Genomic DNA, 19,843 nt, shown 5'->3' with positions numbered 1-19,843 from the left:
TATAAGTTACATTATTCTAATAGGAATTCTGGAGAGGAAAGTGCCAATCATTTTTAAAACCAGCCTCTTGTGTGGTTAAGAATTTCTACTTGTAATTGTAATCTCGGCAGATACCTTTTTAAAGCCTCGTGTGATTCAGCTTTCTTGTTTCCTTAAACCACTGTTTTTGAAACCTGATAGTAGTGGCTTTACGAGAAAAGATGTTTATGTGAAGGGGAGAAAGGGTAACGATGGCGTCCTGCATTCTTTAGGCTCTGTTCAGTCACCTCTGAACTACAAAAAGTTACAATCGGAAGCTCAAATGTATTTCCTGATCAGGCCTGATCTGGTAACTTAGTCAATCAAGTATTTTAAGAGTTCATTTTGACTCTGGAGACAGATTTGATAATTCTGCACTTTATCATACTATAAAATATTTGGCAGCTTATATTTGTCCTAAACCATTGGAATCTCTTGATTATGTTAGTTCAGGTGGGGAGCTGCGTCAGCATGCATAGGCTGCAAAGGAACAAGTAATAGGGTTATTCCATGCTGAAAAAAAGAAGAAAGAAAACAACTTTTCGGCCGTAGAGCCTTCTTCAGGTGTGAGAGAGACAGGGCAGTAGGCAAAGGTAATGTAGCGGGAGAACAAAGGCTGGGAGAGAGGAGGAGTGAGAGGGGAGCAGGGGACAGAAAGAAAGGCCAATCAATAGGTGTAGAGAGGTATGAAATGAAACCTCCAATGAATGGAGAAAATTTAGAAGAAAAGTAGTCTGTCGTTAGGAGAAGGGGGAAGGTGTGATCCTAGCTGCAGGATAATTTTGGTTTCTGTAGTCTTTCTGATGTATGAGTTCGGAAAACAGTCTTTGAGAACACGGAGAGATGAGAGTGGTCGTGGCCGTCAGAGGTGAAATGAGAAACAATGGGCTTGGAGAGCTCTTTAATCTTCACAGCCCTGACGTGTTCTCTGAAGCGGTCTCCGAGTCTCCTTCCTGTTTCTCCAATGTACAGTGGTGTGAAAAAGTGTTTGCCCCCTTCCTGATTTCTTAATTTTTTGCATGTTTGTCACACTGAAATGTTTCAGATCATCAAACAAATTGAAATATTAGACAAAGATAACACAAGTAAACACAAAATGCAGTTTTTAAATGAAGGTTTTTATTATTAAGGGAAAAAAAAAATCCAAACCTACATGGCCCTGTGTGAAAAAGTGATTGCCCCCCCTGTTAAAACATAAATCAACTGTGGTTTATCACATCTTTGGAAAGCCAAGTTCAATTTCTCTAGCCACACCCAGGCCTGATTACTGCCACACCTGTTCTCAATCAAGAAATCACTTAAATAGGACCTGCCTGACAAAGTGAAGTAGATCAAAAGATCCTCAAAAGCTAGACATCATGCTGCGATGCAAACAAATTCAGGAACAAATGAGAAACAGAGTAATTGAGATTTATCAGTCTGGAAAAGGTTATAAAGCCATTTCTAAAGCTTTGGGACTCCAGCGAACCACAGTGAGAGCCATTATCCACAAATGGCGAAAACATGGAACAGTGGTGAACCTTCCCAGGAGTGGCCGGCCGACCAAAATTACCCCAAGAGCGCAGCGACGACTCATCCAAGAGGTCAGAAAAAAACCCACAACAACATCCAAAGAACTGCAGGCTTCACTTGCCTCAGTTAAGGTCAGTGTTCATGACTCCACCATAAGAAAGAGACTGGGCAAAAATGGCCTGCATGGCAGAGTTCCAAGACGAAAACCACTGCTGAGCAAAAAGAACATAAAGGCTCATCTCAGTTTTGCCAGAAAACATCTTGATGATCCCCAAGACTTTTGGGAAAATACTCTGTGGACTGACGAGACAAAAGTTAAACTTTTTGGAAGGTGTGTGTCCCATTACATCTGGCGTAAAAGTAACACAGCATTTCAGAAAAGGAACATCATACCAACAGTAAAATATGGTGGTGGTAGTGTGATGGTCTGGGGCTGTTTTGCTGCTTCAGGACCTGGAAGACTTGCTAGGGTACATGGAACCATGAATTCTGCTGTCTACCAAAAAAATCCTAAAGGAGAATGTCCGGCCATCTGTTCGTGACCTCAAGCTGAAGCGCACTTGGGTTCTGCAGCAGGACAATGATCCAAAACACACCAGCAAGTCCACCTCTGAATGGCTTAAGAAAAACAAAATGAAGACTTTGGAGTGGCCTAGTCAAAGTCCTGACCTGAATCCGATTGAGATGTTGTGGCATGACCTTAAAAAAGCGGTTAGGCTTGAAAACCCTCCAATGTGGCTGAATTACAACAATTCTGCAAAGATGAGTGGGCCAAAATTCCTCCACAGCGCTGTAAAAGACTCATTGCCAGTTATCGCAAACGCTTGATTGCTGTTGCTGCTGCTAAGGGTGGCCCAACCAGTTATTAGGTTTAGGGGGCAATCACTTTTTCACACAGGGCCATGTAGGTTTGGATTTTTTTTTTCCCTTAATAATAAAAACCTTCATTTAAAAACTGCATTTTGTGTTTACTTGTGTTATCTTTTTCTAATATTTCAATTTGTTTGATGATCTGAAACATTTCAGTGCGACAAACATGCAAAAAAATAAGAAACCAGGAAGGGGGCAAACACTTTTTAACACCACTGTAGATGGCTGGGCATTTACTGCAAGAGATGCAGTAAATAAGGTTGCTGGAGGTACAAGATGCCATCTGGATGATCCGGAATTGTCCTGAGGGGCCTTGAATGAGTGTGGTGCTGGATGTGTACTTGCTGTTGATACAGCGAGCTCTGTTGCAAGGGAAAGTGCCAGATGTGGATGGTTGCTGAGGGCAGTCAAGGGAGCTTGAACTTGAACTTTATTGCCATACATACATGTACTGGTACAATGGAATTCGTACAGACAGAAAGTCTCTCGATTGTTAAAACAAGTGTAAAAAAACCACAAAGTTCAGACAGTGCATCAAGACAATATACAAACAAACAGTAGACAATGTACAAGTAAACATGTAGACAGTTTGAATGTAAACAATGCAGATGTGTAAACAATGACTAGAGATGTGCAATAAATAAGAAATCATAATGAGGTAGATGGTGATGGTGTAGGTGTGGTCCGAGGGGGATGGCTAAATGTGTTCGCCAGTCTCACTGCCTGTGGATAGAAGCCATTGAAGAATCTAGTGGTAAGTGTCCGTATGCTCTTATATCTCTTGCCTGAGGGCAGTGGGGTGAAGAGCTCATGCCCGGGGTGGTGACTGTCCTCTGTGATGGCCAGAATTCTACCACAGCAGCGGTCCTCATAGAGCTGTTTAATCTCGGTGAGACCGCAGCCGATGATCTTCTGGGCCATATTGACCAGTCTCTGCAGTGCCTTTCTCTCTCGAGAAGAGGTGTTGCCATACCACACGGTGATCCCGTTGGTGAGGATGCTCTCAATGGTGCAGCGGTAGAAGTTCACCAACACAGGTACTGGCATCCCACATCGCTTGAGGCACCTCAGGAAATAGGGGCGCTGCTGAGCCTTCTTCATGATAGAGTCAGTGTTCACAGTCCAGGTTAGATCATTTAGAAATGTGAATTCCCAAAAACCTAAAGCTGGTGACTGTTTCCACTTCCGTTCCATCAATACTGAGTGGGCTGTGAGTGTGGCCTGTGTCTCCGAAAGTCCACTATTAGCTCCTTCGTTTTATTTACATTCAAGTCCAGGTTATTGCTATGACCACCTAAGCAGCTGTACGACTTCATCCCTGTAAGTGGACTCGTCATCATCACTGATCAGGCCTATTATAGTGGTGTCATCTGCAAACTTGTGGGTCTTGCTGTGCAGTCGTGAGTGAACAGGGAGTACAACCTTGGACCCAGACAGCAGCCTTGTGGGGTTCCAGTGCTCAGGGTGAGTGGTGTTGATGTTTTATTACCTATCCGCACCACCTGTGGTCTCTCGATTAGAAAGTCCAGCAGCCAGTTGCAGACAGAGTTGCACAGACTCCTGAGCTTTGTCACCAGTTGACTGGGTATGATGGAATTGAATGCTGAACTGTAGTCCACAAACGGCATTCTCACATACGAGTTCTTAGTGTACAGGTGTTCCAAGGCTGTATGTAGGGCCAGGGAGACAGCATCATCAACTGATCTGTTGTTCTGGTAGGCGAACTGCAAGGGGTCCAGGGACTCCTTGATGGAGGAGTTGATGTGTGACAAACCCAGTTTCTCCAGTCATTTCATCACCACAGATGTTAATGCTACTGGGCGGTTATCGTTCAGGCACGTCACTTGTGCCTTTTTGGGGAGTGGAACAATAGTGGGATTTTTAAAGCAGGTGGGGACAATGGACAGTGACAAGAAGGAGTTAAAGATGTCCATAAACACTGCGGTCAGCTGGGCTGCACATGTCCTCAGGACGCGCGGTGGTATCCCATCAGGCCCTGCAGCCTTACGGATTTTCACCCTGCTCAGAGTCTTCTGCACGTCCTGCTCTGAGAGTTTCAGAACAAACTCGCCCTGCACATTTGGTGTCTTCTCAGCAGTGCCTGTGTTCAGAGCATCAAAGCGGGTATAGAAATGGTTCAGCTCGTCCGGCAGGGATGTGTTGTTCGTGTCGATCTCCTGGCTGCAGCCCTTGTACCCGGTGATTGACTGAAATCCCTGCCACAGCCCCCGGGTGTCAGCGCACTGCGTTTCAAGCCACACTAGCGCGTTTAGAGCGGGAGCTGTGAACAAGAAGGTTGCGCAGATTAGGTGGTCGGCGATATGAGATGATGGGGCGGTCAGAAAAGAGGGCCCCAATGGAGGGGTCATCCTGTAGGATGGAAAAGTTGTCATTAATAGTCCTGGGGACAGGAAGTGTGTTGGGGTGGTAGGGAAGCACCAAAGGAATGCGGTTGTTACGGCGGGAGTTCCTGCTCCAGTTGATGGTCCGAGGGGTGTTTTTGGCTCGGGCAAGGGCCCTGTCAATCACACTGCTGGGGTATCCTCTGTTGATGAAAAAGGAGTAGAATTTTGAAGGCTTGGTTCTGGAAGTCGATGTCGTTGCTGCAGGGTTGTTGTAGCCGAAGGAACTGTGAAAAAGGGAGAGAGTTTTTGTGTTTGGGGTGAAATGAGCTATACAGGAGATAGCTGTGTGAATCCGTGGGTTTGTAATAGACTGAAGTGGAGAGTCGGGGGTAGTTGATGGAGAAGTTGCTGCTAAAAACGGAAGAGTAGCGGAGGATATGTTAACTGTATATTTGAGGGACGGGTGGAAGTTGGTGAAATGATGCAGAAAGTGCTCAACCTGGTCGTTGGAGCATGTGGCGGCACTGTCACAGTCATCAATGTATAATCTCAGAATCTCTTGGTTATGACTGATGGGTTTAAGGAATGAAAACTGCTGGGCAGTGGACAAGTGTGTCACCCCAGATGTTTGAAAAAAATCTTATTTGCAGCAATAACCGAAGATGAATGATGTCTCCACCTGCTGTACCTCTCCAGTAAATGCATGGCAATTTCAGCTTGGAGCTGATTTTGTAGGTACTCTTGTTGGAAGGAGTACTGAGCGAAGTTTTCTGAGCAAAGTTGTCAAGATGAAACATATTTAGAATTTTTTTTTGTATTTTACTAATACTGAGATGCAAAGAATGTGGACTATATATATATGTATTATCAGAACAATATGTTCATACTGTACCCGTTAGTGGCTCTCTTCCCCCTGGACCAGAATCAGACACTTCATTTTCCACTACTGTGGGAAATTTGTCTTTGGCTTCTACCATAAAAGTAGTACCATAAAACAAATCACAAGCAAAATATTAGGAAGTCATGTAAAATAGGTTTATTTAATGATTATTTAATTATTCCTTACACTAATATAGCTCTTTTCTGGACACTCCACTCAAAGCGCTTTACAGGTAATGGGCATCCCCTCCACCACTACCAGTGTGCAGCCCCACCTGGGTGATGTGCTAACAGCCAAAGTGCAACAGTTTGCTCACCACACACCAGCTCTCAGTGGGGAGGAGAGCAGAGTGATGAAGCCAGTTCATAGAAGAGGATTATTAGGAGGCCAGGATTGGTAAAGGCGAATGGAGATTTTTCATGATCACAGAGAGTCAGTTTTACGTCTCGTCCGAAGGACAGTGCCTTTTAACAGTACAGTGTCCCCGTCACTATACTGGGGCATTAGGACCCTTGCAGACCACAGGTTGAGCGCCCCCTGCTGGTCCCAATAAAACTTCTTCCAGCAGCAACCTTAGTTTTTCCCACAATGACATGGCTGCTGGCTTTTACATACATCTACGTACATTTGTTGAGCAGTTTTATTGCAGAGGGGACAAAGGACTTCTTCTACATGGTTGTTATTTGCATTTGGTACCCACTATCGTCTCCCTGACGGGAGCATTATGAATTGAGACCGGAGAGGATGGGGGGAATCAGCTGTGATGTTCCTTTCGATTGCCATTTCTAAAACAGTGCTCCAGTCTGGAGAAGGGGACGCCGCTCTAAGAGATGTGATCTTTTGGTTCAGATGTTAAATTTAAGTCTTGACTTCCTACTTCAGCATTACAGATTATATGGTTCAGTTCCTAAGAATAAGGGTGTCACCCTTTGGGTGGAATTGTCCAGCCCTAAATGTCTCCCCTATTTCAATTGGAGAATCACTCCTCAAGTGGAGCTTGAATTCAGAACTCAATTGGAGCACTTTCTCTTCTGAAATGCTGTGTAGCGGCACTGCTGGCATAGAATGATTGGCACATGTGGACCAGAGGTAGATACAAAGTGGGTTCCCTCCAATATGTAAAATATTTATGGTTAAAAAGTAATAACTTGGCAAAGACAAGTGACTTTGGGGTTGATGGATCAACTCTGTGGATGTCTGACATGCAGTTAAATTTTTAAAAGAACCCAGGGCCTGTTGTCCAGTTTGAATTGTTAGCATGGCCTCGTTTCCCAGTAGGATCCATTTCAAATAGTCTAGAGTCCCCTCAAATTATTGTTCAAGTGTGCTCCTCTGATAGACATCTATTACAATTCAGATTTTAAATGTATTTGAACCTCAGCAGTGCACTTTAATTGAGGACATAATCTCCTTTACGAATGTAATTTTTGAGCAATGTGTGTTTTGGTTTCAGTAATCATATGTTTTGATGTAAAGTCCTTGAAACCTCTATATTTTTGAGTTGGCTGTATTCCAGTCTGTTCCACCTCAGACTGCAAAAACACTTTGAATTCTGTTCAGTTCCTGTGAGAGAAAAATCAGATCTATACTTTACATTTTAATAAAGACACTGCAGTTTCTATTTATTCAGTGTGGGGACTTGGAATCCTCCCAAGTGAGTGGAAAAAGGGAATTGGATCAGTTCCAGAAAGGTTCCCTCAGCGTTAGAGCGTTCATTAGGCCTACTGCCTCAAGAGTGACCTCACCCTGTTGTTACTGGGCCTGACAAGGCTCTTTTACTGATCCTTGATGTGTGGAAATCCAGGAATGACTCACTGCTTTCAGGGCAACAATCCTCAGAGTCATCTGGGGCAGAAAGACTGGTACATGCTCTCGTGGAGAAAGAAGAACAGGAACAAAACAACTCTGCTCCAAAGGGAGCGGATCGCTGTTTTATACCAGAGGCTTGCCGTGTGTCCTTTCCGATGTACAGGAGTCTGTCAGATCCCAGTTGGTCTAATTGCGAACGGACAGGTGGAAACAACAGATAAGGAGGTGCAAAATGTGAAACAGACCAAAAATGAACAGAGGGAACAGGGATTCAGTTCTGTGCACTGCTCCAGACAGGTGTGAGACAGGTGTGGGAAGGAAGGAATACAGATCTGTTGGAGTTTAGACCTCTTAGATACGAAAGTTTGTATGCAGGCTCTCATGCAGGTTATTCAGGTTCCGATTTGCCTGTGAGTTTCAAAGGGCTCTGTACATATTTTGTATATGAATAGCAGATTACTTTGTTTTCCAAGTGGTAATACCAGACTTGGAGAAACCAACACATAATTTGAGCAGCTTTCTATAGGAGCGTCAAGACATCGACTGAACATGTCACGGGGGCGTCTGGTGTCTCTCGGAAACGTCTCTGTGCAGAGCAGTCGAGGATAAACTCTGTAGCTCAGGTTGTTTTCTCAAGAAGTTAATTTTTTGGAGCCGAAACCAGTAGCAGGAATTCCTTCTGCCCATTCAGAAGTTCGATTAAAAGCTCATCTAACCCTCGAGACTATTCAGGACAGAAGATTTAGAAGAATTCCTACAAGATGATGGCTTGGTAGTGAGTCAGGAGTAAACCATATTATTTAACAGGCATAGACCTGCTTTCTTGTCTGAGTAAACCTAAGTTTGTTTCATTGCTAAGTCGTATATAGTTTCCCATGTTCTGGATTTGTTTTTTATTATTTCCAATCTTCCAAAAACGAGCAGTCATGGTCTCAGGCTCTCAGGTTACTGAGGTAGCAGAATCTACATTAGAATAAAAAGACCTTTGTTTGCAGCTTGACGCTGCAGGAGAGATTATCTGAGGATGTATTTTACCCTGTCGAAATATGAAATCTGATTAGCATTCTGCAGGGAGGGGAGAGAAGATGTGCTGAGGTAATGCCTTTTTCCTTTGAATCCTCACTGCTGGTGTGCTAACAAGTAACAGCAAGCTCCTTCTCGTTCTCCGATGAAGGTATGGCAGGGACCGAATTTCCATGGGATGCTACATGTAGGCAGCTGGCCCGATCCAAGAAACAATTCAAGCTTCTGAAACCGAGGCGCCATTCATTGTTTCTGCGGCAGGAGACTGCGAAGTGTGAGTTTGCCAGTTTTTTTTTTGCTTAAAAAAGTTGGTGCCGTTTTCGGGTTTTTGTAATTATTCCTTTCAAGGTTCTGGGAAAATCTTCCTTTCATAGTGCAGGGTTATCCCTAGAGCCGGGAGGTCTCAGGACTGAATGCCACAGATATTGGCCGGCTAGTCCCAGCCAAGGAGTCAGTTTGCCGTGCAGCAGGGACTGGGAGAGTGACTGGGTGATTACTGGTGAGGGTGGGAGCAGTGGGTGATTCTGTCTGCCCTCTGGCTCCACTCTTCCAATCCTGGGTCCATTGCATGAGAAACAGAACTGTTCTTGCATGCCCGCTAACCATATCTGCCCAAAGTGCTTTCAGGGCAACAATCCTCAGAGTCATCTGGGGCAGAAAGACTGGTACATGCTCTTGTGGATAAAGAAGACAAAACAACTTTGCTCCAAAGGGAGCGGATTGCTGTTTTATACCAGAGGCTTGCCGTGTGTCCTTTCCAATGTACAGGAGTCTGTCAGATCCCAGTTGGTCTAGTCGGGGATGGACAGGTGGAAACAACAGATAAGGAGGTGCAAAATGTGAAACAGACCAGGACTGATTAGAGGGAACGGGGATTTGACTGGGACTTGTTGGTCTAGCTGTAACAATTCTTCATAGGTTTGTTTCTGGTGATGGAGTAGGGGAGTCCAGCGTTGTTCTGTTCTGTAGGTAAATTTTCAAATCCAGCACCGTGTTTAAGTACAACCTCAAAAGCATAAAATTAACAGTGCGTTCTGCTTTGCTATGTTATTCAGAATGGATTGTGTTCCCCTTTCTAGTTTCAGAAGGCTTTTTCTATGAAGACATCAAGAAGCATTCTGATGTTATTTACATGCAAGTTATGTAGCAAAATGCAAAAGAACATCAGCAGTGAATGCACATTTACCCAAGGGTTTTATTTATAATCCTTTGAACCTAAACAAGCTGAAAGACACATGGCTTTCTACATGAGGACTTCAAAAGCAGTGGCAGCAATGGTAAAAAGGCAGTAATTATTTAGTGCTGAGGTTCCTGCTCACATCTGTTCTGCACATCTGTGTATTCCTGTCTTAAGACAGCGGTATGTTAAGTGAGTGACTTTCCATCTTTAAAGAAACATCTCTTTGCTTAATCACTGAAGGTCTTTGGATCTCATTAAAGACATGTTTCTCTCATTTCTGTGAAGTATAACTATAAAAAGATGTGCCATTTTTTATTTCTCCACACAGAATCTCAAGTGGGGAATCCCTTTCGGCTTCATGGAAGGCTTAAACACAGCTGTACAGAATATGCCCTTGCCTGGGTCATTCTCAGTTACTCAGTTTAGGACCAATTCAGTTGACAATAGTGAAATTACAGCTGTTGCAGCTATTTGCTATTCACTCTATAGTGGTGTCTTGGTGTTTTGTAAGATTTATTTGGGTAGCTTACTTCACAAGCAAACATAAACCTTCCAGGGTAACCGCAGAACAAAAGGCTAATTGTGATTCTACTGTCCTGTAGTCTGGGCAGTTTCTTATGAACTGCTGTGGACAGATGTACTGTAGCTCTCTAACATCAACAATCTCATTGGTGGTGCATGGAACCTTCATTCCAGCATCACCAAACTTAAAGAGCTGCAGAGCAAAATCTTAGCACTAATGTAGTTGGGAGCTGTTTTTTTCCTGAATGTCATAAAATGCAGGCTTTTATTTACATCAGGACTAAGCAAGTTCTCTTCCGTACAAAACAATTTACATACAGTGTAGTTTATCTCATGTCAGAACTCTTTACCTTAATAATATTAAAGGTAGTGTTTAAAGAAAATGAAACAAAATTACGTGTCTGTGGCTAAAAGCTTGAGCCACAGGATTTACAGTCTCAGTCTGAAACACACGTCTGGCCTAGACTTGCAGAACTCTTCGAGCTGAGGCCTGTGACTGAAGCATCAGAAATTACTTCTAAACAGTGAAAGCCCAACTTTTGATTTGCCTTTCTAGAAAAGAGCTGAGGAGTAGAGTTAAACTAACCCTAGGGTTCTGCTATGGGTAGCAAAGTACCCTGAAACTGCTGGCTTGACCACTTGTATGAGGAGAGTAGAAGTTGCTAAGGAAACAGGCCTGGATAAGTCAGAGGGAACAGGGGGGCCCTTTACTTGTGTGAATTCAGTATCAGCGCATAGTTAAAGAAAAAGGGAGGGTTTGATTTTCTACATACAATCTCCTTTAAGGTGGCTTGAAGGAAAAAAAATCTATATCCCTCAGATTCTCTTTAACTTTTCAAATGTCCTTGGTCATGACTGCAGCAGGAGGGGCCTGTTTCGAATCAAATATCAGTGAGTAAGACATGTCTTTAATAGCAGACATTGAGGAAAGGACTTCAAAAAGAATTTTAACATGTTTTAGTGTCACAAAGGTATGGGATAGTACATGATCGAGGCAGTTTATTATTAATATGTTTCATATGTGCAGTGTTCTAGTCTGTACTGAATGAACACTTCGCCTTGTGCCAGTGCAACACTTAATTGCTTCCCCCTACACTCTTCATGCCACCTAGCTTTGAGTGCTGTGACATTCAAAACGGTGTCTGTGGAAAGTACTCTGTCAAGGATCATGTGACAGCCAGGAGATAAAACATTACATATTAGATATGAACTGTTTCTCCAAGGTGCACCTGACAGTACGAAGAGCTCGGGAGACTTTGTCTTTGTTTTCTCTTTATGCTTGGAATTCAGAAAGGTGTGATTTCCTTGAACTAATCACCCCTTTCTCCACTGGAGTGGAGATAATGGAACTGGGTGACAAGAGGTTAGATAAGGAATGTTGACCGAGAGGTCTGGGGGCCCTGGGCCCTTAGAGATTTTCCAGAGGAGTCTGTAGGAGCCAAACACACCGAGACTGGGAGGTCTGCAAAATGCCCTTTAAGAAAGAGTGTTCCTGAAGTGTGGATTATACAGTGAGATTTTCAGTGCTGACAACTGGCCTGTCTTTGTTGAAAGAACCTGCAAACTTGATCTCTTATAGTCACCCTGGGAAAAAGAAAAATGACACAATCAGTAACAAATGTGTCATAAATGGTCTTTGGTATGGTATTTGTTTTTCGGCATTTTAAAATCTACTTGATTTCTTGGAGCTCAGACTTCAAAGCAGAAGGACGTATTCTTGTGTTTGATGCACCTAATTAAAAATGTTAATTTCTTTAAAACTCACAATTTTGAGTATTTGCCACATTCTTCTTAAGTGTAAATGAAAAGCCCTTTTATACAGATTTCATGATATAGTCTCAGATAAAGTCATAAAAGACACAGAAAACGTTTAAAAAGTGTTCAACGATCGTTTCGTCTTGTCTTGATTAAGTCGGTACAATTAACGTCTGTATTTTTACGAACAGATCATTTACGTGGTTCATTGCCAATTAATTTATCACTTCATCCACTCTTTCTTCACAGCTGACCTATTATGTAGTTTACTGGAGAAAAATGGAAGCAGAATTAAAATGTTACAGTACGCTGGGTTCCCTGTTAATTCAATGGTTGGTTGTGTTCAACCAGAGTATGGATTTTCAGCTTCGTCATTATTTTATGAGAGACTGCTTTGTCTTCTGCCCAACTTCTGTAATTTAGGAATGCACGTGTACAAAAATCCTGTTGGAAACTCCCGATCTGTGGCACAATACAATCCTATTTTCCTGTTCGTGGTTCCTAAAACTAGGCAATCAGGTGGACGATAGGCTGGTATATTGTAATGTAAAATATGCAAATCCGTTCATATTTATTGCTCTAAGATAGTCAACGCCGAATAAAACAGCCAGTCTCACTGGCTTTAACAAAAACTAGTAATAATCCTTTTGACTTTTTACAGCCTGTTCCGTACAGCTCGTTTAAATCATCTACGGATACTACGGATAAATGCACTTCGTTTTGAAGAACTCCAGTTCAGCAGAACACGACGCACCTCATTTAACGTTTCATAAAGCATCCCTGTACTAACCGGATGTTTGAAACAAAATCGGAGCGAGGGCGGAAAACGCGATTAAAACAGGACGGCGCTGTAACTTGTTTCGAGACTTTAAGGAATTCGCCAAGTAAGGATTAATACGTGTTTGCCCTGGGGTTTGAACCCGTCTTTGAGTCGCCTAGATTACCTTAAAGCGCTGCGGGAGGGAGCTGCTGTGGAGCCACAGCCCACTCCAGCCTCTAGCGCACCAACGCCGCAAGTTCGCGATCAGAAACCCAGCCTCCTCGGCGTGTCCGCTTCGCTGTTGACAGCTCGGAAACTCGCAAGTTTTTATTATTTGTTCGTGTGCACATTGTTTCTCTGTGCTTGGAGCTTCGGCTTTCTACCCACTCTGCAAAGATGTTGCAGGGCTTCGACTCCTTTCCTATTTTCAGTCCCCGGAAGAAATGACTGCCGCTGGCGGTGAAGGGGGGGGGACGCACAGCGCTCCGGAACCGTGGAGGTACAGAAACCGTAGCTCAAACGCCATCCCAATTTTCCAGCAATCCTAAACGCTCATTCGTTTGCCCGCTTTGTAAGTTCAGTGCTGTGGAAAACAATGCGCTGTCGCCTGTCTGCTTTAAAATGCCGGGGAAAGGTCTCTGTGCAGTCGCTGCATTTTCAGGAATAACGGCCCTTTAGCGGGCTGATTATGTTCGCATTCTTGTCTTTATTTTGAATCCTACCTCGGGCATTTAAAGTAAAATAGGAGGCAGCCTTTAACAACGAAAAATGTCCTTCGTGTGAATAGAGATTGGGGAGACTGCTGGAGAGTCGCAAAGAGAGGGAGAGAGCTGTCATTAGAGTCAACTTCATACAGTATATTCTCAGAGTACGATATTAAAACGGCTACCTATAGTTTCAGACAATCGGTAAGGACATTTAACTTTTTTTTTTCTGTGACAAAACGAGTTTCTAGTAGTTGCCCTGGAAAAAAAGTGGACGTTGTGTTCCTGTACAGTGAAAAAGCTTGAAAACATCAATCAAAAGATTAAAAGGCATCTCGTTTAAACTCGTTACTGTGACTGATTAGTGATTACAACCGTTTAAATACCTTTCGATTCCCAGAAGGTTACGTCTACCCTCCTCAAATACTGGCCCCTTCTCTCTTCTAATTTGCCAGAGGTCTACCTTTCCATTGCGACTGTAGCGCCTTACAATCAGTTCGGAGATTTCTCACCTGAGGCAGATTGACAGCGGCCGGTGTTGACAGAATAAGACAAGCATAGTACGATTCGACACTCCCGTGACTTTAAGCAGTACTGGCTTGCTGCGACTGTTTGATCGCTGTGTGAAAAGCGAAAAAAATAAGTTTTACGGGTAACAGGAGATTAATTAAAGGTCTGAAGCTGATCTAATAATGTCAGAGCAGAACAACACTTAAGCCCTCAATGGCCATATATTTTCCTGCTGTAACTTTCATCCAGATTTCTTGTCACTTGTTAGTTGAGCTAAACTGGGTATTTGCTAGATCTCGAGAATAGGGCTTCTGTTGTTCAGAAACGCTGAAGATGTCATGTGCACGTATTGTGTATTTACTTCTGTGTTGACTAATAAACCCACAAAGTATTGCTCAATTCCTCACATGCCATATGAACATCTGATAAATTCGTAGAGGTTATGTGAAGGAGCTCTTTTCTTTTGTCTAATCCTTTGATTGGATTGATCATTTTGCATATTCCAGTATTAAAGGAAAATCTGACAAGGCTCCTTACAGAACTGCTTGAGTGTAGTTAAGCAGTAGTGTTAATAACAGCTGCTATGACCCGTAAACCCTAACCAGTGAATGGGTGCAAAAAAAACTGCTTGCTTCACTTAAAATATAACTCCAGCTCCAACTAGCTGTGCACTGGGGTGGGGGGGATCCATTAATGAAGTCACAAGCTCTAATATTAAATATGGTTTATTGTATTGTAATAATCTTTCTGGAAATCACCGTTGTAACATCTCAGCTCATCTCTTTTTGATCTGTAGAAAGTCAGAGTTAATGTAGTTTGCATCTAGATTATATTTACAGTTTGCTTTGTAGACATTTTATTGCTAAACATTTAGTTAAACCCCCTTGTGATAAACCTTTGTTGCTTTTTTTGTATAAGCTCAGGCATTAAAGAGTATTGTGTTTTGTCACTACAAGCTATGCGTGTATAACCAGAAATGGGCATATTAGAGAAATGCTTCTCCAACACATCCTAAATTGTCAGCTAAATCTGAAATTTGGCCACAGTAGGAGCTCAAGAGATAAACAATCCTGCATTTTTGATCTATTCCTTCAACTCAGTCTCCACAGCTGTTTCATCATACAGTAGGTCTTCATATCGAGGGTCACAGTGAGTCTAACACTGCCGACACAGAGTGAAAAATGGGCCTACAAATAAGCTTTTAAACCAATTACGCTTTAACTGCAACAAACTTCAGTTTGTCCAGCATTCGGCAGTCAGAATCCTGACCAATTCTTAAGTAAGTGATCACATTACTTCCCTCCTGGAGACATCGCACTGGCTGCCTATCACATTTTTTGTCAACTTCAAAATCCTCATGCTCACCTATAAGGCCCTACATGACTCGCCACCTCATTACTTGTCTGACTACGTTCTACTCACCACTTCCCAACCTTCGCTCTTCTAATTCTGGTCTCCTGTCTGTCTCCTACGCCCGTCTACACTCTGTGGGCAACAGGGCCTTCTCCTGCTGCACCCCAAAGCTCTGGTTTACTTTCCCTACGGGTATCAGAGAGTCACATTCTCTGAGCACTTTGAAATCAAGCCCTCTTCTTCTTTAGAAGGGCTGGTTCTACGTCTGCGCCCTTTGCTTTCCTACTGTATTCCAGTCTCTTATTTTAATAGTGTAATCATGCTGTCTCCTCTCATTGTGTGCTTTTTTACATCCTCTAAAGAGCTTTGAGAAGCCACGTTAAAAGGCGGTGTAGCAAAAAGCTAGCAACATGTCTTTAGAAGGTGGGAGGAAACGGTATTCACAGAAACCGTATACGCACACTGGAAAAAAGCACTATTGCAAAGTCCGTACAGAAGGTGCCCCAGGCCAAATCTGAACCAGAACCCAAGACCTGTGAAGCGGCAGTCCTATTACACCACCGCCCTACCCTGCAGACGTTACAGGCATCTTAAACCAGCTAATATACAGTACTTGAGTTCAGCTTCACAAATGAGAGCTCAGGCTGAGCAAAATCAAAAGAGAGTTGGAATTCCTGGAGATTAAAGGTTGTCAGGCTTGGAAACAGCTGAATCATTCATAACACGCTGTGAAAGACGGCCTCAGAATGTCTTCTTCTGGACCTAATTTGCAATCTTTGGTTTGTCTGATCAACATGTTACTAAGGAGCAGAGGCAAAGAGGCTCTCGCGTTACTGAGGATCTGAGCTGTGCAGGAAAGGAAGAGAAGGTGGGATGTACAGAGTTAACAGGCTAGGATGCATGGTAATATGATCGATCATAAAACTACTGTTTCACTTGTGTTTTTAACCGTTAATTTCAGTTTCGGGAATTTTGATGAACTACTAAAACACGATGGCACATTAGGACTCTTGAAGGTAAATCCCCAGGGCGTGCCAGTATTTTGAATGTTAGACATAAAACTGGGGATGTTAAACCGCAGTTCATATTTGCAGGGATCTTTAACCTGGCAGTGTCCTTATAAAAGCAGTTTAGACTGGCATCTCTGTATTCACGTCAGGATTCAACCTAAGGTATGACAGTGTTTTGTCATCTTCCCGATACTTCTTCATCCGTATTTTTCATTGCAAACATCTCTAGAAGTAAACATTGTCTGAGAGATTGTCTGACTCATGTTTAGAGCAGAGAGCCCCATGTCCTTGCTTTGTGATATTTTATCAGCCCCTGGATGGCTTAGAAGCTGGTTTACATGATGCACCTGTGAGGGTTATGAAAAAAACAATAACCTGTACATGGAATGCAAAGTGTGCTCTCCCAGAATCCAGCTGGCTCCTACACTCTCCAGGCAGTGTTTTGTCCTCTTCATTACTCTGGGCCAAGGTATTGTGCTTGCATACAGATGTAGCCATTATGACAGCATATTTGTTGCCCGCTTTACAGCTGTTGTAATGGGGTTTGTTACGTAAATGGTATAAGCTGTATCAATATAACATTAATGTTCTCTTAGCCAAACATAAAGCATGCATTTACAATAGAAAGTATCTGCCCCCTTATTGTGGTAAGGAAACCAGGAAGGAGCATTTGAGCGATAGTGTATTAATTCAGCTGCGCGAATCAAATGATAATTATGGGTTAGGCTATATCATTATTATATAATTCACTTTTTGTCTTATTCAGTCATTGTTGTAACAGGTGCTAGGGCTATTAAGACCTGAAAGATATCGAGACATTGTTCGTCTAAGGTATAGTATTAGTTTCAGCACAGAAGGAAATATGTACTACGTGATTTTACAAGTAAGAACCCAGACATTCCCTTTGTTGTTTCCTGATTGGCTGTCACTTTTAAAAGGATGTCTCTCATTTTGCACATATCACAGGCTTCATATGTCTGAGTGCATGCCTATCTCTCTTTTAACCATATAAATGGCAATATTTGTAGGTGTGTATTGGCATTGATCAAAGCGATCAAATTTTCAGCAGAATTCGGTGACATTTTGAGACGTTACTGTTTTGTAAGCTTTCTTCAAAGGACGTGGAATGCGGGTTTAGATTTTATGGTTTGCTATTGTTAAATACTGAAAAAATGAAAGAACCTCACGCTAAAATAAAGGGACAATATGTAAAACAATGAATCCCACAATTCAGGCCTTGATACTCTTTTATAAATTTAATTTGTGGCAGCAAGACTTAAAGGTTAGGCTTTTGAAGAGACATAATGTTTGATCAAAAATGTTTGCACAAATACTGGCCAAATGTTTGATCACATCCATATAGTAAGCTTATTTGAGAGTGATATTCTCTTTAACTGGTCAAAGCAGAAATCAATTCTCATTCATTTTCTCTCTCTAAAACCACTTCACTTAATTTCGCTCTGCAGGTACACATTGTGTTATTGAATATACAGAGCTGAGCAAACAGCTGCAATTGTATTTTATTCCGAGTTTGAAGTGCTTCTTGTTGAAGTGGTGAAAACATTGTGTTTAGATTGAGTTTTTGCCTGGAAAACACTTCATTGTGATTCAGTGTGCAAAAGCATTGTACAGAGCATTCAAGTATAGGCAGCAGATGAGTCCACTTGCTGTCCTCGATGATTTCATCCATGAGGGAAGAGTGAAAGAGATGTTTCAAAGGCGTGATAGTGACAACAGATGTAAGCCCTGTCTATATTTGTTTTCCTTTTAGCTGCTAGTTTCTACATTTACAGTGATTTCATGCCCGGGTTTCAAAGCTTTATGAAAAAAAAAACATTTAGTATCTATCTTGAAAGAGATGTCTTGTCAATGGATGACTGCTGTTCAAATGGACACAAACATCTGATAGGGTTCATTTCCATGTGTGCTGTATTTTCTTACATTTGCATCAGAAAAAGGAAAACACAACATAGATCAAGCGCTTGACTTCTTACTGAGGCAAAAGAGGAACTTTTTTTTCCAAATAACTCGTCCAAAATAAAATGTTTAGAAAATAGGGAAATCTACAGTATTTTTCTGGCAGCAGATGTAAGTGAAGTATTATTGAACAAATCCCTGTTTTTTTTTGCTTATTAGAATTTGAATGTTTTGGGGAACAAATAATAATCAGTTAACCACCATTTACTTTGGACTGCCAATCTATACTGTTACACCACTATTGTATATAAAGTTGTGTCGGTTGATTTACTTTAAGATATCTCAGCAAACTTAACGTATTTAGCATGGCAGCTTGGGTTAGCAACTGACAGACCTAGTGATGGCGAGAATTGTTGCCTACTTGGTTCTGTAGTTGTTTTCCCACTAGCTGATAGATATGAGGAACATGTTCCAAACAATTTTCTACTGTAGATGAAGTCCAATTTTATTTGAAGTCTCACCAGTTTTTGCAACATTAAAAACCATTAATTCTGAAGCAAAGTACGTCAATTGCTAAGTTTGAAGCAGTTTTCTTTTTCTATAAAAGTGCAGAAACTGTGCAAACAGCTTGCTAATATTAGTTTCAGGTGATGCAGAGAAAATACTTGCAGTTGACATTGCAGTCTTTGGCAAAGAATAAACAAAATAACTTCATGTTACTTTACTGTAGGTGTCAAAGATATACAGTAGCTCGTCACCCAAAGATGTATACACACTGCCCACAGCAAGAGGAAATATATTTCCCCTCAACAAGATGTAGAACAAGTTTAAAGGGGACAGGACTGAGGGAGGATTAGAGCTGCTATAAAAAGTCAATCCCTAGGACAGCTCTGAACTATTCATTTTTTGAGTAATGCATGACATTACCTGCTGTTACTGACCTGCACCGAGCCACATAGGAGAATACGTGAGTGTGAGGTGCAAGTAAAAAGAAGGTAAGAGAAAAAAGGAGGCTGTGCCTTTAACAGAGTGCTCTCCAGAACCGAGTAACTAGATTAAAGTAATTGGATTTGCAGTAGTCTTGTGACAGTCTGGTAAATGTTGTTTAATAACTAGGAGGATAAAGTGTGGCAGCTGAGATTCTGAAGGCTGTTCATTAACCTTCACAAGATGTCCACAGCAAGGGCTCTGTGTGTTAGTCTGTGCTGAGATGTTCAGTTTTGCTGTTTTGTTTCCTCTGTCAAACATTTTAGAGATTGTCCCATTTTCTTATTGGTTTCAGACACAGAATTGTGAAATGTTCATTTGGGACAAACAGAATTTGTTAGGAGAAAGTTTGAATTGGATATTATTGAGCTGTTGAACCGGTGAACCTGGAATGACCGCAGATGGATGAGCACTGACAGGTTCCTTCTGTCTGTCGGGTCAGGCCTTGATGAGAAAAGCACGACTGGAGTGTGGCATAGTATTGGAAGCTACTTCACCAGGAGTAGCCAAGCAATATCCTACATGCGACTGCTCGCGTATTTATGAGATTTAACTGTCTCTAGTGAGAACTTGTTTAGTAACTTTGTCTACCTAAAAGAGGTGGGGAAAAAAAAACGAATGAAAGAAGGCCATTTGGCCTATCTAGCTCATTTTGGTTATGAGTAGCTAATTTATCCAAGAATCACAT

General features: G+C 42.2%; 1 protein-coding gene across 2 annotated transcripts in view; it reads left to right on the top strand.

Annotated features, from left to right (window-relative positions):
* The first annotated feature begins 12,886 nt into the window (after positions 1–12,886).
* The window catches only part of gramd2aa (GRAM domain containing 2Aa), a 29,866-nt gene continuing 22,909 nt past the window's right edge, over positions 12,887–19,843 (top strand). For both annotated transcript variants that reach the window (XM_088920790.1, XM_088920791.1), the window contains exon 1: positions 12,887–13,173. In XM_088920790.1, the coding sequence (XP_088776916.1) occupies positions 13,118–13,173 (56 nt within the window). In that variant the 5' untranslated portion in view covers positions 12,887–13,117. The remainder of the gene's footprint in view (positions 13,174–19,843) is intronic.

Source organism: Atractosteus spatula, chromosome 7, assembly GCF_055471065.1.
Source record: "Atractosteus spatula isolate fAtrSpa1 chromosome 7, fAtrSpa1.hap1, whole genome shotgun sequence".
Taxonomy (NCBI): domain Eukaryota; kingdom Metazoa; phylum Chordata; class Actinopteri; order Semionotiformes; family Lepisosteidae; genus Atractosteus; species Atractosteus spatula.
The sequence above is the reverse complement of the archived record's forward strand: the minus strand, read 5'-3'. Positions and strand labels throughout refer to the sequence as shown.